The sequence below is a fragment of the Scardinius erythrophthalmus genome, assembly GCF_964197995.2.
Source record: "Scardinius erythrophthalmus genome assembly, chromosome: 14".
NCBI classification, from domain to species: Eukaryota; Metazoa; Chordata; class Actinopteri; order Cypriniformes; family Leuciscidae; genus Scardinius; species Scardinius erythrophthalmus.
The window spans coordinates 29,633,176-29,654,186 of NC_138234.1; the positions used below are offsets into that span (position 1 = coordinate 29,633,176).

At 39.1% G+C, this 21,011-nt stretch overlaps 1 protein-coding gene across 1 annotated transcript; it reads right to left on the bottom strand.

Annotated features, from left to right (window-relative positions):
* Window positions 1-16,902: 16,902 nt before the first annotated feature.
* Window positions 16,903-19,896, bottom strand: adra2a (adrenoceptor alpha 2A). Its single transcript, XM_081385283.1, has 2 exons — window positions 19,519-19,896; window positions 16,903-19,271 (listed from the first exon to the last, which is right to left on the bottom strand). Exon 2 carries the CDS (start codon window positions 19,154-19,156, stop codon window positions 17,999-18,001), a length of 1,158 nt encoding a protein of 385 aa, XP_081241409.1. The 5' UTR covers window positions 19,157-19,271; window positions 19,519-19,896; the 3' UTR covers window positions 16,903-17,998.
* Between the last annotated feature and the right edge of the window lie 1,115 nt (window positions 19,897-21,011).

The following is a 21,011-nucleotide window of genomic DNA, read 5'->3' on the forward strand; positions in this document are numbered from 1 at the left end:
TGATTGTGTCTGTTGAGCACTACAGCATAATCAATCCTTTATTTAGCTTTAAATCAACTACAGTCCTTCAAAACTCTGTAAGTAACTGAATGGTGATAATAAATGCATAATTTCTGTGCGGAATCATTTCGTGCTTAAAAAAATAATAAAATCTGAAAAGAAATAATAAATGCATAATTTCTGTGCTGAATCATTTCATGCTTAAAAAAGAGAAATCTGAAAAGAAACAAACTAATTGCTTGTGGAAAATTAATTTCCAAAATGGAGCAATTCTGACCTCTGGGTTATGGCACATTTGCGGGGCCCATCTCTGCTGATGACTGCCCTCTGTCTTTACACCCACAAGTCAATTATTTTCTGTGTATGTGTGTGTGTGTTTTGGTGATTACGGGGGAAGGTTGAGGTCTGGGTTTCAGACAGTGAGAACATTAGGGTCGGCTTGTGAATCAACATCTTGCGTTGACTGATATGGGAAACATAAAGAGGAAGTGTTTGTCAGCACTGAGTAAACTAATGTGATTGAATGGTGCAATAGTACTGGACACCTTGTACTTTGCTAATGAAATGCACATTGTATCTTCCTACGTATGAATCACAATTCAATAACATACTGAAACAGTAATAGTGTTCTGTTTTTTTTTAATGTCTTGAATTTGTTTTTGGGCTCTACTAGACAGGTTTGCATGCTTGAATGTTCAAAAAACAGATAATTTTTCAGATAATTGACATTGTTGCGGCACCTCTATTTTCAGTCGGTCAGTAACGCTCTGTTTAGTTCCTGTCTCCATGAAGCCCTTCCTTCTGAAAAGCACAGTGTTCTCTGATTGGTCAGCTGGATCAGTGTGCTGTGATTGGTCAAGCGCTTTGAGCGTGTTTGGGAAATGTCACACACTTTACCATAACTGTGAGTTTCAGCACACTACTAACACAACTTAGGCCTTGCACCTTTTTATTGTGATGTGTTCATTCCCTGAAGAAAACTCAAGACTACAATGGAGGCGTTTCATGGAGTTCAGAAACAGTGCGCAATGATACAGAGAATAACTCCCGCTGGAGGGACTTTGTATTTTTGTAACTTTGCAGACCTTTTTCATGCTCAAACAGCAACATTACACCCTAAAGAAAGCTGAACATATAAAAAAGCATCACAGGACCTCTTTAAGTGTAACGCTTAGATCCACAGAAGACGATTATAAAAGAACATAAGATGTATCATGAATTTAGAAGAATAAGCCAACATACAAAACAGTGTGCTAATGCACAGACAACAACCAACAATGAACAGAGGGACCAAAGGAACTTAAGTAGTGGTATAAACAAGGTTAATAAGGAGACGCAGCTGAACTAAGAGGACTAATCATATCAGTGACCATGACAACTCATTAGTGGTGGGAAACTAGACAAAGGAAACACGTGACTGAATGAAAACAAAACAAACTGACCATGACTCTGACATTAAGACTATTTTTCCCCACATAATTTTAGTCAGGGTTTCTTGCACCAAGACCAGTCAGAATTATATTATATAATATTATATTATTCACAATTTTCAAATAATGCTTCTGAGCTCTTTTTCCTCTTTAGATTACAACATCCTCTTCATGTCGACTCTCTTTCTCTCCTGTTCAGTATATCTGTCCCTTAGGGATCCCTAAGGATTACCTGCACATCAATTATGAGTAAGCGAAGGGAAACTGATGCCACCACTGCCCCAGCCAATTATTTTTCTATTTTTATTTTGAAATGAAAATAATTTATATGAATCATGTTCCAAATTTATATAATGATATATTTTGTTACTTAAGACCTTGTTCACCTGCATTAATTCAACGTATTTTTCAATAATGTCCTACATGATTCATCTGTTGGATTGGGAACATTGCAATAAATTGACTGACATCACAAAGGGACCAAGATGTATTAAGGCATTAACAAAAGCGTGAAATGGAAAATATTCAATAAAAATGGTTTTTAAATGGATTGGGGCATGACTTGAATAGCAAGTACATAGAGACTTGCTCATCGTGGTCTTAACCACCCTTGTTCTTTAAAACTTTATGTGAGGGTGAACAGGAAAATATGGGTGACATGATTAATGTGCATTCAAGTAATAGTGGTTGGAAATTTCCGGACAATTCATATTCCTTTTTTTTTAGCCCTTCTCGCACATGCGTCGTGGCGCTCTCATGAACTCAATCAGAGGCACACACAGAAGACAATGAATAGTTGAATATAGTCATAATTGTAGTTTTTTGCGCACAAAAAGTATTCTCGTCACTTGACAAACTTCAGGTTGAGCCACTGTAGTCACTTGACTATTTAAACAATGTCTTTACTAACTTTTCTGGGCTGGCAGATGAAATTACCTATCAGCCTATGAAGGAGTGAGCCAGCTCTCAGATTTCATAAAAAATATCTTAATTTGTGTTCCTAAGATGAACGAAAGTCTTACGGGGTTGGAACAACATGAGGGTGAGTAATTACTGACAGAATTTTCATTTTTGGGTGAACTAAACCTTTAAGTTTTTCTAGCACTAAGACAACAAAATTAAAATTGTGTAATTGAAGTTTTTACGTTTATGCAGGACAGAATTATGGGAAATGTAGTTTAGTTGCACGTCTGCCAGCTCATAAACCAGCTCAACATGTAGTATTAATTTGTTATTCTTCATCAACAGGAATTCAGGAAACAAAATTTACTAAACAACAACTGCACCTTGAATATAAATTTACATTGGACCAACAGACTGCCTTCTCAATTCAGAAGTCTCTGCTCTAGAACATTTTTTTTTTATTCGATTTTGTTCAGCATTAAGACATAAAGACAGAAGAGACTAAAGCCTCGGGTGGAATGGTTAAATTTGTTCATCTTAGCCGTAGCATTATTAAACTGAATGAGACATATGCAGGTCTGGCAACTGTCTGGTGTGGATTTACGGTCGGCCTACTACAGAAGCCCTTTTCTTAATAATTTGATTTCCATTATTCTGTGTTAGGCAGACTATATGTACAAGGCGCCGTGTCTTTTCTCACTTTTATGACAAAATGAAAGCAAATAAAAGAATTTAATAAAACCAGGGGTGAAATACTACCGGAGTGGGATTAATGTTTCTACCAAGAGTCAAGTAAAACATTAAAGGAATGTTCTGGGTTCAATAAAAGTTAAGCTGTATCAATAGTCTCTGTGAAATTCTGTCATTTACACAGGAAATAATTTAAATTCATCCCTCAGTTTGTAAAAATGAACAAACAAACCATAAAAACTGCCCACACAGACTGCCATTATAAGGGTGTAAGTGTTAACGCTTTTTTTCCCAAACTCAGGGAATTTAAATTATTTCCTGTGAGTCTACTTTATATACGGTTATATAATATTATGTAATTTGAGGCAACACAGACAATCAGATTTGATGTTTAATATACAGTTACGTGAAGAGGGATTTTGGACCAATGAGGTCTCGCTGTGGGGGGTGGGGGGTGGGGGGTGGGGGGGTGTTCTAGCGTTACGCCGCGAAAACAAAAACCCGTCAACGCTAATGCCTCCACTTTGGGGTGTGTCTGTAGCGAGTGTTTTTGTTTTTTTCAACACAAGGGCAATATTCATCTCAGATACAAGCGATTAGTTGGAAAGAGGCAAGCTTTGTTTCCGCCTTGAAGGGGTGGTACAATGCCCCTTTTTTACAATATGTAAAATTACTCTCTGTTGTCCCCAGCGTGTGTATGTGAAGTTTTAGCTCAAAATACCCCACAGATAATTTTTTACAGCATGTCAAAATTGTCCCCTTTTGAGGGTCAGTAAAAACACGTCGTTTTGTGTGTGTCCCTTTAAATGCAAATGAGCTGCTGCTCCCGCCACAGAGGGCGGAGCTTCAAGAGCTCCTGTCGGACCGTGGTCCGGGGGAGATTTCACACCTGTAATTTTGATTCGGACCAAACTGAAAAGTCCGAAAATCCGGACCAAACAAGGTAGGTGTGAAAGGGCCCTATGATTGTGAGATCCATCTTTTCACACTGGTGACAACTGAGGGACTCGTACACAACTATTACAAACCCTGCAAACATTCAGTGATGCTCAAGAAGGAAGCATCCGTTAGGAGCCAGGGGGTGTAGACTTTTGAACTGTATCATTGGTGTAAATTGTTCTTATTTTGTTTAAAAATTCCTTAATTAATTTAGTCCTGCTCTTCAGAGGCTTAATAAGATATTAGCATGTAAAACAAAATTTAAAAAGCCACCCATCGAGGAATTTCCAACAAGGTAAGAGAAAAGCTGTTTTCTTTCATTTATGCTGGTTTTTGTCAGGAAACCCCCTTGTTTTAAAAAATCTAGAAAGGAAAATTTTAAGGACAGAAGAGAATTTGGTTTATTCGGTATTAGCAGGAGGAGTTGTTAAGCCTAAAGATTTTGTTTAAGATTCTAACGGAACCGAAACAGCCCGAAGCAGTGTGGTGGCAGAGTTGTATTAGATTGGTTGTTTCTAAAGTAACTGAAACAAATGTGTATGTTTTTAACGTACTTGAAACTGATTGTGAAAGTTGTTATAGTTCTGAGGAAATTCTAAAGTAATTGAATAGACCCGATGCAGTGTGGTTACAAAATTATTTCACAACTATTGTGTGTTCTAGTGTAGGCTAGTGAGTCCAAAGCACTGTGACTCTGTGAAGTTTAAAACAAGAACCCGAAGCAGTGTGGTTTTGCCCGACGTACTGTGGCAGTTTTAAATTTGATAAATATTGTTTAAGCCCGAAGTACTGTGGTTAAGTTGTTTTGAGAAAATAACACAAAACCTGACATAGTGTGGTTTTGTCCGATGTACTGTGACAGTGTTAAATAAAAAAAAATTAAAATAAAAACATTTCTTACTGTTCTGCATAGTGAAATTTTAGGTCGAAAGGACTGTGGCCGTGGTTAAGTTTAGAAGCCTCGGTAGTGTGGCTATTTTGTTAATTTGCGTCCGAAGTAGGTTACTGGAGCTGTGAATAATTAGACTAATGGATATCTTAAGGCAACTAGAAAATGTGTAGTCATTTAAATCAGACGTTGCGACATAGGCGTAATTCTATGGGGGGACGGGGGGGGACGTCCCCCCCAATATTCAAAGAAGGACGATTTGTCCCCCCCAATATTTGATCATACTGTATGATTATGCGGGCAATATCGATGTGATTGCACGTCTTTCTTTCCAGCTCCAAAAATATAAAATCCCGGCCGGTCCATTTCCCAAATCCATTCAACTGGCCTTACACCATACATTAACAAAACCTATTTCTTCTGAAATCCATGTCATGTTTTCCCTATACCTTTAGTAGCTCGTGCACCGTCAGTGAGTTAGGAAAAACCAAACTGAAGAAGAGTTAGGTGCGCGAAATCTGACAGACATTTGGCACATATCTATGGTAAATATCCTGTATTTGGCTGACATAATCCCTTTGATAACGACCAGGTGAATTTCACTAGAATTTCGAATTGTAGAATTTGTGAATTTCGACTGTAATACTATACAGCTTGTATACATTTAATTTGCGTGCTGATGCGCTGTTCTAACTGCTGTTCCTCGAGCTATTTCACGTAGTGTTTTTGCGCAGCGCGTCTATGTTGTACGTCACACATAGGCTCACTATTGGCCGACGCTGGTCATGTGTGATGCGTGTGACCTACAACACAGACGCGCTACGCAAAAACACTACGTGAACTCACTCGAGGCCAGAGAGAAGGAAATGAATAGTGGAATAAAGTCGTTATTTTTGTTTACTTTTTGCGCACAAAAAGTATTCTCGTTGCTTGATAAACTTAAGATTGAGCCACTGATGTCACATGGACTACTTTGATGATGTCTGTACTGCCTTTCTGGACATGGACAGTATGCCGTCCATTGACTTTCAATGGAGGAACAGAAAGCTCTCGGACTAAATCTAAAATATCTTAAACTGTGTTCCGAAGATGAACGGAGGTCTTACGGGCTTGGAACGACATGAGGGTGAGTCATTAATGACATAATTTTCATTTTTGGGTGAACTAACCCTTTAAGTGTTCTGTTTAAACGTCGAATTGCAGATAACTTAATGATCGCTTTAGGACACTCCTACTGGCTGTGATGGTTCTTGAATGTCTTCTCACCCACACCCAAGAAAATGTTTGTATATCATATTGCCAAATTTTAGAAGAGTCTCTTTGATAATTCTGCCCAATCGGATGGGAGCTGTAACCAGTGTGCATGAGGTGTCGACCCAAAGACGGGTAAGATTCTCCGGTGGCCAGAGGAGGACAACCTAAGCCAGGGCTTCACCGCCACTGGGCACCTGCCCGATAGAGAGGGGAGGTGTAATCTGTGAGAAGGGAGTGGATGTGATGCTTCTTTTGGGCCAAGAGCATCAGAGAGGGGACTGTAAGAAATAGTAGTCTGCCTCGACCCAGATTCCACTCCAAAATATATTTTAGAATAAGCTCATCCCCAAAATGGCTTAATTATCATAGAGATGAAAGAAAGTCAAGTTATATTGTTTCTTCAACATTTGGGTTGATCACATCCTGAACAAATGGTAGTCAATTGTAGAATGGGGCTGGGTGTGGGACACAGAAAACTTTCTCTGAAATTGGGGTGTCACAACTTCATTAACATACAGACCACAGCTGTTGCAACAAGAGCAACTTAATTTACATTAAGAACAGGATAAAAGGTTTAAGATTTGGATGTTCTGTGTTCATTCTTGATGCCGGTGAACCCAAGGTGCTTCATGTACCTTGCCACTGCTATGCTGTAATAAACTTCTTTTTTAAGATCTTCGACGTCCACATAATGTTTTCTTACAGGCGGGTCTTTGTGAAAGGTCAATTTCAAATCATTTAAATCTTTGTGGACTCAGCCGGACTGGATAGTTTTCTCCAGGTATACAGATCTCTTTGAGAGGAGTGCAGCTACAGACATTTTTCATATATTGGAAAACCACATTACAGGAAGAAACTTTTCCACTGCTTGTGTTCCCTCAGAGAGTCAATGTTTGCCTCAATTTCCAATTTGTTCTGTTTTAATATTGACAAGTATGTACTCACACACATGCACGTACGTTCTAACACAAACATGAATGCTCTGACTGGTAGGTCTTCAAATTTCAGCATCAAATTTCCACTTATCAAAACAGCCACAAGGGAAAAGGGCAACAGATGCAAAGAAGAAACCGTCCGAAACACTGGCTACTGATTCCCAGCGGACCCTGTGTGAACAGACTACCGGAGGAGCCTGCTTTCACTCCATGCTGATTTGTTCACCACAGGAACTACTTACTGTTTAAGTGTCTCATGACATTTGTGGCCCTCCTCGTCCTCACCGACCCAAACATCTTCATAATGGCATGAAGCTATCTGACCTCTTGGCGATTTTCAGTTCATGTGACAGAAATCATTGACATTCTCTAGGGACTAGCCTATAATTTTATCATGCTGATTTAGTAGAACATCAAGGTCAAATGCTGCTTTTGCATCTCATCTCACAAGCTTTCCTCAGTTCAAAGTGACAACTAGTATTTTTTCAATTACATTGTTGTTGAATGAAAGTGAAACATCCTCAGGGGAAACTTTTACTGCTCAGAGATTTTTGCGCTTTCATAGCTGAGGTGACTTAAAGGTCCTCTATGTAATTATTTTTATTTTTTTGACTGTACTAAAGCATAAAATTACCATTGTTTGCAGAGAGTTTTCAAACACTTGTTTAACAGAAAAACAATGCTACAGCCAGTTATTCTACTTTGAAATGTGCTTCTGTGTCGGAATATCTGCCCAATGTTTACCCAATCTGAATATTTACCCAATAATATCTCGACACTGGTTGACATTTGGCAGAAAACAGCATATTGCACCTATGGAAGCCAGCAAATGAACTGGGTCAGAGATTGCAGATTCTACCTAACCTAAAAAAGCCTCAGCGTCCATTGGAAAAGCTCTATGATCAGAAGCATATTAAATATTGGAGATGACTGGAGACAGCTTAAAGCCCGGCAAGACTTTTTTTCGGTTTCCATTGTCAATTCCTGTTGCGTGTCCTCAATCTGGCAACCAGCAAGAGCATCAAGTCTGAGGAGGAGGGGTGGGAGAAACAACCCAGACAGCATGGTAACATTGATTCAATGTTGAGTTTTGATCCAAACCATCATTTTGGCTGACATCAAAATTTCTATGTTTAAAGTGTGTTGCATCAGCATTGAAATTTTGATGAAAGGGAACAGCACACATGGGTGAAGAAAGTGATATTGAACTAACAGTGAGTCTTAGTTTATGAGCACAAGATCTTGCAGGCATGTGTCTGTGCAAAACACTACTGGGTGTTTCCCAATCAGTGGGGCGTTTCAGTTCATGATGGGCACTTTCAATGGTGTTACCTCATTTGCTCTAATACACTGGGGGTTTGGTTTAGGGGTGGGCCCTCATGATTTTAGCAAGTCTTTTGAAAAATGGTTGAAAAACACCAATTGTAGTTTGAAAATTGGCACTAATTGGTATAGGCCCATTTTGGTTTTGCATGTGGGCTTCTCAGTAGTTAATTGATTATCCTTATTAGAGAGAAAACTCAAGGTGTTCAACAGAAGAAAGAAACTCATACAGGTTTGGAACAACTTGAAGGTGAGTAAATGATGACAGAGTTTTCATTTCGGGCTGAACCATCCCTTTAAAGAAATTTTCATTGAAAAAACCTAAGCGTTGATTTTTGGTTGAAATCTCAACATTGCTTCACCATTAACTGAGGGTGCAAGAGTGATGCAAAAACAACATCACTTTGTAATGTTGAAGCAATATGAACACCATTGATTTGTGGTTGAAATCTGAACATTATTTCAATATTAACCGAGGGTGCAAAAGTGACGTTGAAACAACATCACTTTGTAATGTTCAAGCAATATTAACACCATTGATTTGTGACTGAAATCTGAACATTATTTCAATATTAACCGAGGATGCAAAAGTGACGTTGAAACAACATCACTTTGTAATGTTGAAGCAATATGAACACCATTGATTTGTGATTGAAATCTGAACATTATTTCAATATTAACCGAGGGTGCAAAAGTGACGTTGAAACAACATCTCTTTGTAATGTTCAAGCAATATTAACACCATTGATTTGTGATTGAAATCTGAACATTATTTCAATATTAACCGAGGATGCAAAAGTGACGCTGAAACAACAACTGTAATGTTGAAGCCCTGTGTACACAGCCCTGTGGCTGTGATGCAAATGTGAATAGTGCGCTAAAACAAGCAAGTAAACTGTGAGAAAGACGTTGTTAGTAGGGGTGTAACGATTCGTTTTAACAACGATTCGATTCGTATCGCGATTCGTGGTTGTCGATACGATTCAAGGACGATATTGGTTCATTTAGAACGATACGATCCGAAACGATTCAGTGACTTGAAATCGATTCAGTGACTTTTTAGCCAAAAATTCTTGTAAGGGAATCAGGTATCAATTAATTATGGATATAAACAAACAAGTAAACAACAATTAATGTCAAATGCATTCACATTTTATTTGAATAAAGTAGGACTGCACGATTATGACAAAAATCATAATTGTCGATTATTCCCTTGATAATGTAATTGTGATTAATTACGATTATCACAACATTGAATGATGTTTTGAATAGTTTGGCCATGGGACCACATTTCCCCATGGTCATCAAGCCGCGACCCACCTTTTTAGGAATTATATAGGCCTATTATAATACATTTATTTACACAAAAATTGTTGACACACAAGTTCTGTCCCCCTTTACTTAACATACAAAAAAATAATAATAATAATAATATGACAAATACTGATAAACAGTAGGCACTGCGAGGTTAAGCTATATAGCAGTCCCAAACTAGTTTTTGTTAATACAGTCTTGGTATGAGCCACCACAGTCATGTAAAAATATAAAAAATAACCACTAAGTGGCATTTTGTTATGGAAACAACAACAATTAGGCTACCATGGTGATACACAATACTTAGAAGAACTTAACTTACTAATTTACGGCGTTGCATGCTCGTATTTCTTTTGCGCTTTAGTGAAGTGATAAAGCGCGCGCCGGCGCATTTGCGCGTGCAATTGAAGAGTGCGCGCTACTGCAGTATAGTGGCTGAGAGGACAGGAAAGTCCGTTTTTCTGAGGTGAGAGACTTCGCGCTGCTTGTTGTCTTTGCGCTGCTTGACTGTTGTCGCGCGTCACGCATGGTTGCCATCTTGAATTTTTGAGGGACAAGCACCGTTTTCCAAAAAAACATTCTGAAGAGAGTATTTTCACAAAATGTTAATGCCTACATCACTGTTTGAACGACTGACATAATGAGCATTTGACAGAAATGGCGGCCATCTTGAAAAAATGGCCGCCATGTTGAATTTTTGGATGGCCAACGCCTTTTTCCCAAAGAGTGACCCTTAGAGAGTATCTGTGCCAAATTTCATGCTTTTATACCAATTTGAACGATTCTCTTGAAATATGCCATTAATCTGCTGCTCTACTATAGCGGCTGAGAGGACAGGAAAGTCCATTTTTCTGAGGTGAGAGACTTCGCGCTGCTTGACTGTTGTCGCGCGTCACGCATGGCGACGACGGCACAGATAGGCAGTCTGAATCGAGTAACGTTTAACGCCTTTATCATTAAAAGTGCTAAGAAAAAACACCCATATAAAGTCTGACGTGCTTAAATCCAATGCGTTATTTCCTAGTATCGATACAATCGATTCATTGCCTTTTAAAACGATATTAGATCGATATATGTCGTCCGGAAGGCCAACTTGCCGAGCACAGATCTTATGTAGTTGGATCATAGGAATATAAATCGATACATCGATGTAGTTGATGAATCGTTACACCCCTAGTTGTTAGCGTATTCCCTCCTTTGATTTCCGATTACTGATGTTTTGCCAAATTTATGCATGATTTAAGACATTGTTGACAACACTAGACTACTAGAAGACACTTGTAAGATTACCGGTGTCTAAAAAATGTCGAGAAACTGAAAGACTCTCCATTGCTCACTATATAACCACATTGGTGGACATTTTAGATTGATTTGGGATTTTCTTTCCATGGGATCACTCTCAAACTTTGCACACTGGATTGAAAAATAATGGAGCCCATCAGCATTCATCTCATGTTGTTTGTGTCCCCGCAGGCTAATTTATAAACCACATTCTGTAATTAAGCACTCGTAGTGCTGCATTTCTGCCATTTGTTTTTCCTCAAATGCACTCAGCATGGCTGTGTTTAAAACACATACGTGATGACTCCTGGTACACAGCTGTTTTTCAGTGGCTTTAAGTGTATTGCTCATTTAACAAACATAAATTGATTTCCCACAGGGTGGATCGTGAGGGGAAAGTAGGGTCTAGGAAACACGCCGGATGGGGCAAACAAATTCCTCAATTCCGCTCCCTCCCACTTCCCATCGCACTCTTTAATAAGATGTCTGCGTTTTTGTTTGCCTGCTGTAAAAAAAGAGAGAAGCAGCTATTGATCAACAGCGTTGCATGAAGAACACAGTGGGGTCTCTGTAGAAAGCACTCAGCCTCTCTTTAAGCTTGACCTTTGAGGCTTCACAACTTTCTGGCGCCGATTAAAAGTGCCACTAACACGAATCTACTGCACCTCCACTCACACAGATAAACAGCCACAAGCCAAGTCTAAAAGTTTCAAAATGAGACAGCATCTGGTGTCATTCGGTGCAGTCGTCTGTGTCGATGAGGCAGCGTTCGGTACAAATAAAGTTTATCATGCAGTGCAACATATGCCAGATCTCGTAACGCTTGTTTTCTCAGTCATTTTATCTAGACTGCCTCCTGTTTAAGCTTGGATTATGGTCCTGAGAGGCCCAAGGCTTTCAGTTCATTATTGTAGATGAGATTTTTGTTTGTTTTCAAAAACAATGGTAATCAATACTTATTTTGAACCCACAACAATCATTTAATTATGTACTTTTGGCCCATTTCAAACTCATAATATGAGAAGTCAGGAGAAGCCAACATTTAAAATGTAAAATAAGTTAATAATACCACAAACAGACCTGTAAGATAATGAATAATAATAATGATCATTCATATTTAATATAAGTAAGGGATAGTGTAGCCCTGTATCTGGTGTTGTATCACTCTGAAGGGGTTTATTCTGCGATAACAAACGGCTGGATGTACATTATCCCGCTTATTACACGGCTACATGCCACATAAGTAATTAGACATGAAATATTGACTTGAGTTGAAATATTTTGTTAGCTCTTTGAACGCAAAGCTTCCGTAAAGAATTCAGTGTCTAGCAAGCGACAAGTTCAAATTAGATGGAAATTTAAGCGATCCGATACAGTCATACCGCTTATTACATGGCATTTCACAACATAAATAACTATGGGGATAAGATTAAACTCTATTAACTGTTTGTTAGTGGTGCAACGGATCATCATTGATCCGTGATCCGTTCGGATCAATATCTTCGGTTCGGCACACACGTGATCCGCGGATTAATTTATGAAAAAAAAAAGTTGTGCGCATGTTCAGTCCACACACAGCGTGGTCATGGCGAGCGAAGGAACGGAGGAGCTTGAACGCCCCGCGTCATTTAAATCCCCTGTATGGGAGCATTTTGGCTTCCCTGGAACACGCTTCTATTTCGCTTCAAACGCTCGCTTTATCATTATACGCGCGCGGCGCGTCCTATTCGCTTTGGACGCGCGAAAGGATTCAAACTGTTCAAGCATCAACTAGACGCGAATTTGACTCTCTATTCGCGTTTGGTGTGAACCATAGACTGTAAAAAAATATGAACGCAGCAAAATGAACAGGCTGCGATCAGTGCGATGTATGCTGGAATGTGTGTGTGTGTGTGTGTCAGACAGAGAGAGAGAGGGAGAGAGGCACGGGCGCGATCGAACAATCACACACACGCACACACACACACACAGACACATGCTGTTTAAAAGCAAAAATTATCTCATCTTATTCATTATATTGCATTGGTTTTCATTTCTTGTCCTCAAACAGAGTAATCTGTTTATTTTGAAGTTACACATTCTACACTGATTAAAAAAGAAAATCAAATGTGTTTTTAATGGTAGTATCATTTTATACAGAAATAAATGATTTATAATTCAGATGAGAATAACGTTAAAGTTAATTAAAATTTTAAGGAAACAAATATATTGATCTGAAATATAGCAAATTGATTTTAAATTCATTCAGGTAGCCTACAATTACCAAACATATCTCAAGGTCTTTTGAATAAAGGGTGACAGTCTTTCATTATCAACTGTTGTTGTGGACTATATACTGGAGAAGTATTTGTTCTCCATTTGAGTAAGATGTTTTTATGTGGCTAATTGAGCAAAGTGCTTCCATATTATTATTATTAGTAGTAGTATTAGTTCAAGAATAAAATAAAAATATCGGATTGATATCGGTATCGGCAAATAGCCGATATGCTGCGGCATCGGTATCGTATCGGAAGTGAAAAAGTGGTATCGGGACATCCGTGGAAACACATCAAGCATGGCCACGCATTTGAAGCGACATCACCCCGGTGTTTCGCTGACAGGAGTGAAAACGAAGGCTGCTCAACGTTGCACAATCAGACCGGGCTAAAGCCATCACAAATGCAATCAGTGTGTTTATAGTCACGCTTCATGGAATGAACCCGTCGCGCACCCACTGTTGTTTTTATATATTTTAATTTAATATTTTAAAAATGTTAATAAACAAAAAGACAAAACTTGTGTTTATTTGTCTTGTCTTGTCTTTTTTTTTTTTTTTTTTTGCTGATCCGAAAAATGATCCGATCCGTGACTCTGATCCGAGAAACGATCCGAACCGTGAGTTTTTTGATCCGTTGCACCCCTACTGTTTGTTATCTTATAATCCATTACAGTGTACAAAACAATCGTTGTGAAATGGCAGCAGATGCGTATAAACGAGAGCGAGTCTGTCATACCCGGATGATATAATAACTGTCCACGAAATATTGATTTGAGTTTTAATATTAGTTCACCAAACACAACATTTCCCACGAGGAAAAAACTTTCCTAGCAAGCATATAGCGCGACTTCAGTTACCTGGATGAGCCTGTGTTATCATTTTTTTACTGGTTGTTATTGGGGAATAACACCACTGAATGGAGCGATTGACCAATCAGAATCAAGTATTCCACAGAGCCGCGTAATAATAAGTAATATTTATCATTAGTATTATTCTCTTCATTTGTATTTAGTCAGCATGATTATCATTAAAGTCCCCCAATAATTGTATCCCTTAAAACTAATCTTTGATCACCAAAATTACATTTAAACGTTTTGTTTTCCTGTAACAAAAATTTCTTCATGCCTTAAAATAGCTTGAATTAATAATGCTCTTCTCAGTATCATAAGAAACGCTTTGAACAACTCATATAGTTCATTATAACATCGTAATAATACATTACGGACACAAACAAACGCTGTATTGTTAAATCTACCTGATTTTTCCTATAACAGAAAAATATACCGGGATAACCTGGCATCTCTTGAGTCTCCCCTGCTTCAGAGCGGTCATAGTTAATGATATGCTAAAGCCCACCGGCATGTTGACCTGATTGGTTACAAGGTAGTTTGTGACGTCAAAAAAAAAAAAAAAAAAAAAAGGTTTGTGACGTCAGAAACACCAGCGATTTCAAACCGTTTTAAAACTTTGGTCTTTTGTTCGCTGGAGTTTTAAAGAGAAAATACCCAGCAATGGTGTTGGCCGATGAATTTGCACATGGTTTGTCTTAAAGCATATTAAAAACACCATATAGATAAACAATAAAAACTTGATTTTTACCACAGGTTTTTTTTTATTAATTTTTTTTATCATAATTAAAAAATGAAGAGAATAACAGTAATGATGATAAATATTATTATTGTTATATAATTGATATAATGTTGCTATAATACTTTTTTAAATGTTTTTTTTTTAAATGTTGTATTGTTATTATCATTATTATTTTAATTTTAATTTAATTATAATTAAAATGTAATGCTGATATAATAGTAATCATTCTAATAATGATCTTCTTTTTTTAAATTAACACCCATGAAATTAGTATACAACGTTTAGGCTTTTATCAGAATTTTAGGTCAACACAAAAGTACCAAGCACCCATTATTTCAAAGACAACCAATTCGAAGGGTGTCTTTGTCAATCAGCAGAAAAAACCTGCCAGCGGTTGTTCTCAGTCATTTCCCCACACGAATTTGACCAATACACTCTCCTCTCTCTGTACTTCTCATTCACACTTTGAAGTGAACATCGTCACTTCAAATTACAAAACAATCCCCTGCTGCACTCCCACTGAATGTCCCTCAGCATGTGCCCATGCATCTCTCCGATCTCCCACTCACACTTCAGGACGGTCTGTTTTTCCACGCAGTCTTTCCCTAGATCCTCGTGCATCTCAAATGCGGTGCTGGTAATGCGCTGCCGTATCTTTAAAGTTGCCAATTAATGCTTTTATGTCAGTTCGTAAAAGGACTCGTAAGAGGACACGGAAAACGCGACAGCTCCGTGTTATAAAAACCTTATGTTAAACTTAGTAATTATGACCCCGCTGTCTCTGACGGTTTAACGATGATTATAGATGAGATGAAATTATCATGATCCATCACAATTATGAAGGTCTCGGCACATTCTCTCCCGCTCCGGCATAGGCTATAAATGTATATTGCTGCCACTGGGGAACTTTAACCGCAGGCAGTGTCTTACACTGAACATGCAGAGCAAAGAGGGACGTTTCTGAGGCGAACGCCGGTCAACTGATCCGTTAAAGTCAAACTGAACTGAGAAACGGGCAGAATAATAGAGTATGACGAGATAATCGCTGACAGATAACTTTTCCTTTTTGTTCATTACCTGTGAAAGTCGAGGGGATTTGCGCAGTTGCATGTCATTTTCAGAAAACGTCGAAGGTTCAGAATAAAGACCGTTGAAGGAATACTTTCTCGAAGACGCGCGAATGAATTAATAACAAGAACCGTGATTGGTCAATTTCCATGTCAATCAAACCGTGGTTGTTTTTAATTGGGCGGGTCATGGCCAGAATAATCGGCAGTGCAGTTGACGGCTACTATCTGTTTCGAAGCTGTAAATAAAACTTATAGTAGTTTATTTTACAAGAACAAAATACTGTTTTCGGTAACACTTTATTTTACAGTGTCCTTGTTACATGTTACATGTACTTACTATAGTTAATTAGCAACTAACCCTAAACCAAATCCTAACCCTACCCTTACCTAGTAAGTACATGTAGTTAATTAATATTACACTGTACTTAAATATATCATTACACTGTAACAATGACACCTTAAAATAAAGTGTGACCCTATTTTCTACTTCAGAATGTCATTTAATTCTATGTTTTTGATTCTTCGTAATTATGGAAATTTACTAGCAATTTCTGTAAATAAATAAATAAAAAGCCTTAAATTAAGTATACAGTCAACTTGGATGTTTAAGTCATTTCAACTTAAATGACAGAAAACTGACTTAAAAATGAGTTGCTAGTTGAAAATTGTTTAACTTATTTTGATGAGTTAAAGCAATGTAAAAACACATTGTCATAACTTATTGATCATATAATTTTTTAGTTTTCATGAGTGAAAACTGTTTCTGCACCCTTTTTTTCCCAGTGGAAACAGCATGTGTTTTAATATTGATCCCAGTCAATACTTTGCCCCAAAATCATTTCTGTAACAATTTTGCTTCTGTGAAGATACTTTCAACTCTTTCAGTTCTTTTGAGTCAAACTTGTATTATATCTCAGAAGTGAAGCTTTTAACGCCATATTTTGCTTTTCATAAGACATAATTTGCCTTTCTAGAATAACAACAGACAAAACAAACAAAAAAAAATGTTCTGTACTTTTTATTTTTTCAGTGTTTTTCCTCTTTGTCAGAGTGTGTGTGCAAATACATTTTTTTTTTTTTTTTTGATCTCAATGATAAAGCACATTGAGAGCACAACCAGGACCACCGGAAAACAGCCAAAATATATGAAAGCGAGTCATACATCACGACTAGGTTTTTCAGATATGGCAGTAATGCACAGTGACGGGTAGTTTGTCCAAGACCTTTGTTCTGAACCATTGTACTCGTTCACAAAGCAATTGGACTGGACACTCCCTCCATCTCACTCCAACTGGATTCTCTCTTGTCTCTCCATGCATCCCAAGAAAACAGAAAACACACGAGAGGTCTGACCTCACCTTGACCTGGAGAAGCTCTGTGTCAGTCATTCAATATCTTGCTGAATATTCAACTTTGTTTTGTTGTGCGTCTCTACAAATTCGGCCAGCTAAACCAACATCCTGTTTGACACACAGTCTGTAACTAACGCTGTAATTAATTTGTGTTGGCCCTAAATATCCATCCGTTATATCTAGTGTGACATATGTAATCTACATCAGAAGCAAAATGAATTTGTTTTGACACAATCCTGTCAGGTTCCAGTCAGACGAGCTCAACATCTTTTTGCTCAATGGTCCACAGCAAGATTTGAAATGAACCGTTACTGGCAGGGATTAAAAAAAGAATAAAAAAAAAAAAGGACAATCTGTCCACCGAACAATATCAACACCTTCACTATTAATTATACAACATTTCAGGGAGATAAACAGGCCCTGTGAGAAGACATCGACATGCACGTTGTGGCGTAGTTGGACAGATTTGCAGTTCTGACTCCTTTGGCACTTTTTTTAAAAATAGTTTTTCACATTCAGCGTGGTTTGATGCACAAATATCCCTCCACGTCGGCAGTTGATAAAATATCACAGTTACGAAACTTCACCTCACATCAAGAACGACACAATACACTTCTGAAATGGACGAATCCACCACATATTGTGCTGTATTTGCATAACCATGCATTTGTACAAAGCATGTGAGTCTTCCCCCCCTCCCCCACTTCGGCCTTGTTGTACAGTGACACACAACATGTTGGCTTACATTTGATCAAGGAAATGCAGGCCAATTTACACCATTCTCCTGTTATCTCTCCGGCAGAGGATCTTCTTGAAGGATCTCCGGAAGTCATTATTGAAGATGGTGTATATGATGGGATTGAGGGAGCTGTTGCAGTAGCCGAACCAGAAGAAGAACTTGAAAAGCGTCAGGGGAACGCAGCAGTCGCATAACGCCATCAGCGTGTAGGTGAAGAAGAACGGGAACCAGCAGATGACGAACACGCCTATGACCACGGCCAGGACAAACGTGAAGCGCTTTTCCCGGTTCTGACGGCCCTTCCACAGGCTGGTCTTGACGGACTGGCAGGCCTCAAGTTTTTCGGCGTCTCCCGGTTTGATTTGGCTCAGCTTGGTCTTTCCCTTCGAGCTCTTCTTCTTGAGGGAGCACGGATTGGAGACCTTGTGGTCCGAGGAGGACGATTCCTCCATGTCCACGCCGTTTAACTCGCCCTTGTCGTCCGGATCAGCGTTCGGGGCCCCGTTGAGCTTCTCATGAGGGTCGATATCCTTCTTCCCCGCTTCCTTTTTCCTCCGGTCCCCAGGAGGCGCTCTGGTTCTCTTCTTGGCGATCTGGTAGATTCGGACGTACACGAGGACCATGATGATGCAGGGCAGGAAAAACGACCCGATGGAAGAGGAAATAATGTACCATTTTTCTTTGTTGATCTCACAGATGTTCCCCTCTTTCTTCTCTATGGTTATGAGGGGCGGGAAGGAGATCACGGCGGCGATGACCCAAACGATAAAAACGATGCGTTTGATTCGTTGCGGCGTGCGCTTGAGGTTGTACTCGATGGCTTGCGTGATCGACCAGTACCTGTCCAGGCTGATGGCGCACAGGTGAGTGATGGAGGCCGTGCAGAAGAGGACGTCCAAGGCCAGGTAGATTTCGCACCACACCTGTCCAAAGACCCAGGAGCCCATCAGCTCATTCGCCAGCGAGAACGGCATCACCAGAGTGGCCACCAGTATGTCGGCGGAGGCCAGCGAGACCAGGAACAGGTTCTGGGGAGCCCGGAGAGCTCGGCTCGTGAACACGGCGATGATCACCAGCACGTTCCCGAAGACGATGAGGAGGATGAGGAGCCCCACCAGAACGCTCAAAGGAAGGGCCACTAGCAGGGTGTACGACTGTTCTGTCCCATTGGTCGCATTGTCACACCCCATTGCTGAGAATCACTATCTCTTCCTCTCACAACTGAAATTATGTATTCAGTTGATGGCACTTCATTCTTTTCTGTGTTATTGAAGGCAAAAGTGACATTTTTGGTCACTTTGACATCTAAAAAAATAAGGAGAAAAATTATATCATTGGTGAAATGCATGTTTCACACACATTTTTTTCAAGTAAATAAGGTGAAATGTATGATTTTTTTCCTTTTTAAAATGATTTAAGTCGTTTAATTGCTTATTAAATACATTTCGCCTTAGTTATTTGTGGGGGGAAATGTGCTCTCATACTTTGTTTTAAGAAATACCATATTATTATTAATATTACAGAAAAAAAGTAAGTAAGGAATGGACCTTACCTTAGTGGGGAGAAAAGCCTGATACGACACAAACTTCTTAAGCCATCCGAGAAATCTTCCTCAGAGTGTAACTTCTCTTTTTAAAGTCGCTCGGTGCGACAAAAACGGCATGATTAATTCCTCGCATCTCTTCGGTGGAGCGTGTGAAGAGCGCGCTTCATCAGCAGCGCTCAACTCAGCTGTGCGCGCGCAGGATCTTAATCGTGTTAGCTGTGTGTGTGTGTGAGAGAGTCTGGCTCGTGTTAGCTGTGTGTGTGTGTGTGTGTGTGTGTGTGTGTGTGAGAGAGAGAGAGAGAGAGAGAGAGAGAGAGAGAGAGAGAGAGAGAGAGAGACTTGCACGGCCACTGAAGAGCGAGTGAGTGCGCGCGCTCGCTCGCCTTGGTTCTAAACGACTTTCCCCCATTTCTGCCGTCCTTGAGCCACGCCCTCTTTCTCGTACCGTTGCTTAGCAGCAGCCGCCAGAAACATTCAAACCCACTAAAACACTTTTTATACGTGCCTGACTGGTTTAGCCTAAATCAATTAAACCATTTGTCTGTTTTAGTGATAAGAGAGAATCGACTAAGTGCTTGTGTATTGGTGATGCATAATCATCAACTCGATGAACAACGTGCAAACACTACACATACTTATTTGTTATATATTGTTATATAACTCAATTATGCAGTAGTTTATGATCATTAAGTTGTTTTATATACGCTGAGGTGAATTTTAAACCAAATGTTACCCTAAAAGTAAAGGAATATCTTTTAGATCCGACTGAAGTAAAAAGATTTGCACTCACTTAGATCCTACTCGTGTCGATGGCGTTTCCAGCGCTGAAAATCAGCTATTTAAAAATTCCCTCACATTTCCAGGCTTTCCATGGCCGTGGGAACCCTAAAATTATCCTAAAACGTTACTGCAAACTAGTTTTTTTTTTTTCACAGACTAGGCAAAAGAGATGAATGAGAGAGAGATAAACCACGCAGAGAAAGTACTGAGTCAGGAGCGGTGAAACAGCGACACCTGCCGGAAATGTAAGATACCGCCATCAACGCTTACACTCCGTTTCTTGTGGCCACCAGTCTGTCTATATTCGCGAGGAGCTTTTTAAGCAGTATTGACGGAGTTTAAACCGAATCAATTAAAAATGTTTACATTTAAAATGTATTTTTTAAACTCATTTGATTCTCATTAAGACGAAAAATTGTTTTTATGATCATGATATTTAGGAGAAGGGTGTTTTTTACTGAGACTATAGACAGACATAGTCTAACAGGCAAACAAATAGCCAAAGTGAGTTTTCATAGTTTTATATTCTCTCTGACAGAAGCAAAAATTATTGATCTGGGCTGGAAATGTATGACGCATATTTGACATTCGTAAGGCAGTCAAATGAACATTTATTTGAAGAATGCTTATCAAAGCAAAGACTTGATCTGACGGAAGAGGGTCCTGTTACTCGTTCGGGCTGAGTCAGAAAGAAAGAGAAATCAAGAGTCACCTTTAAG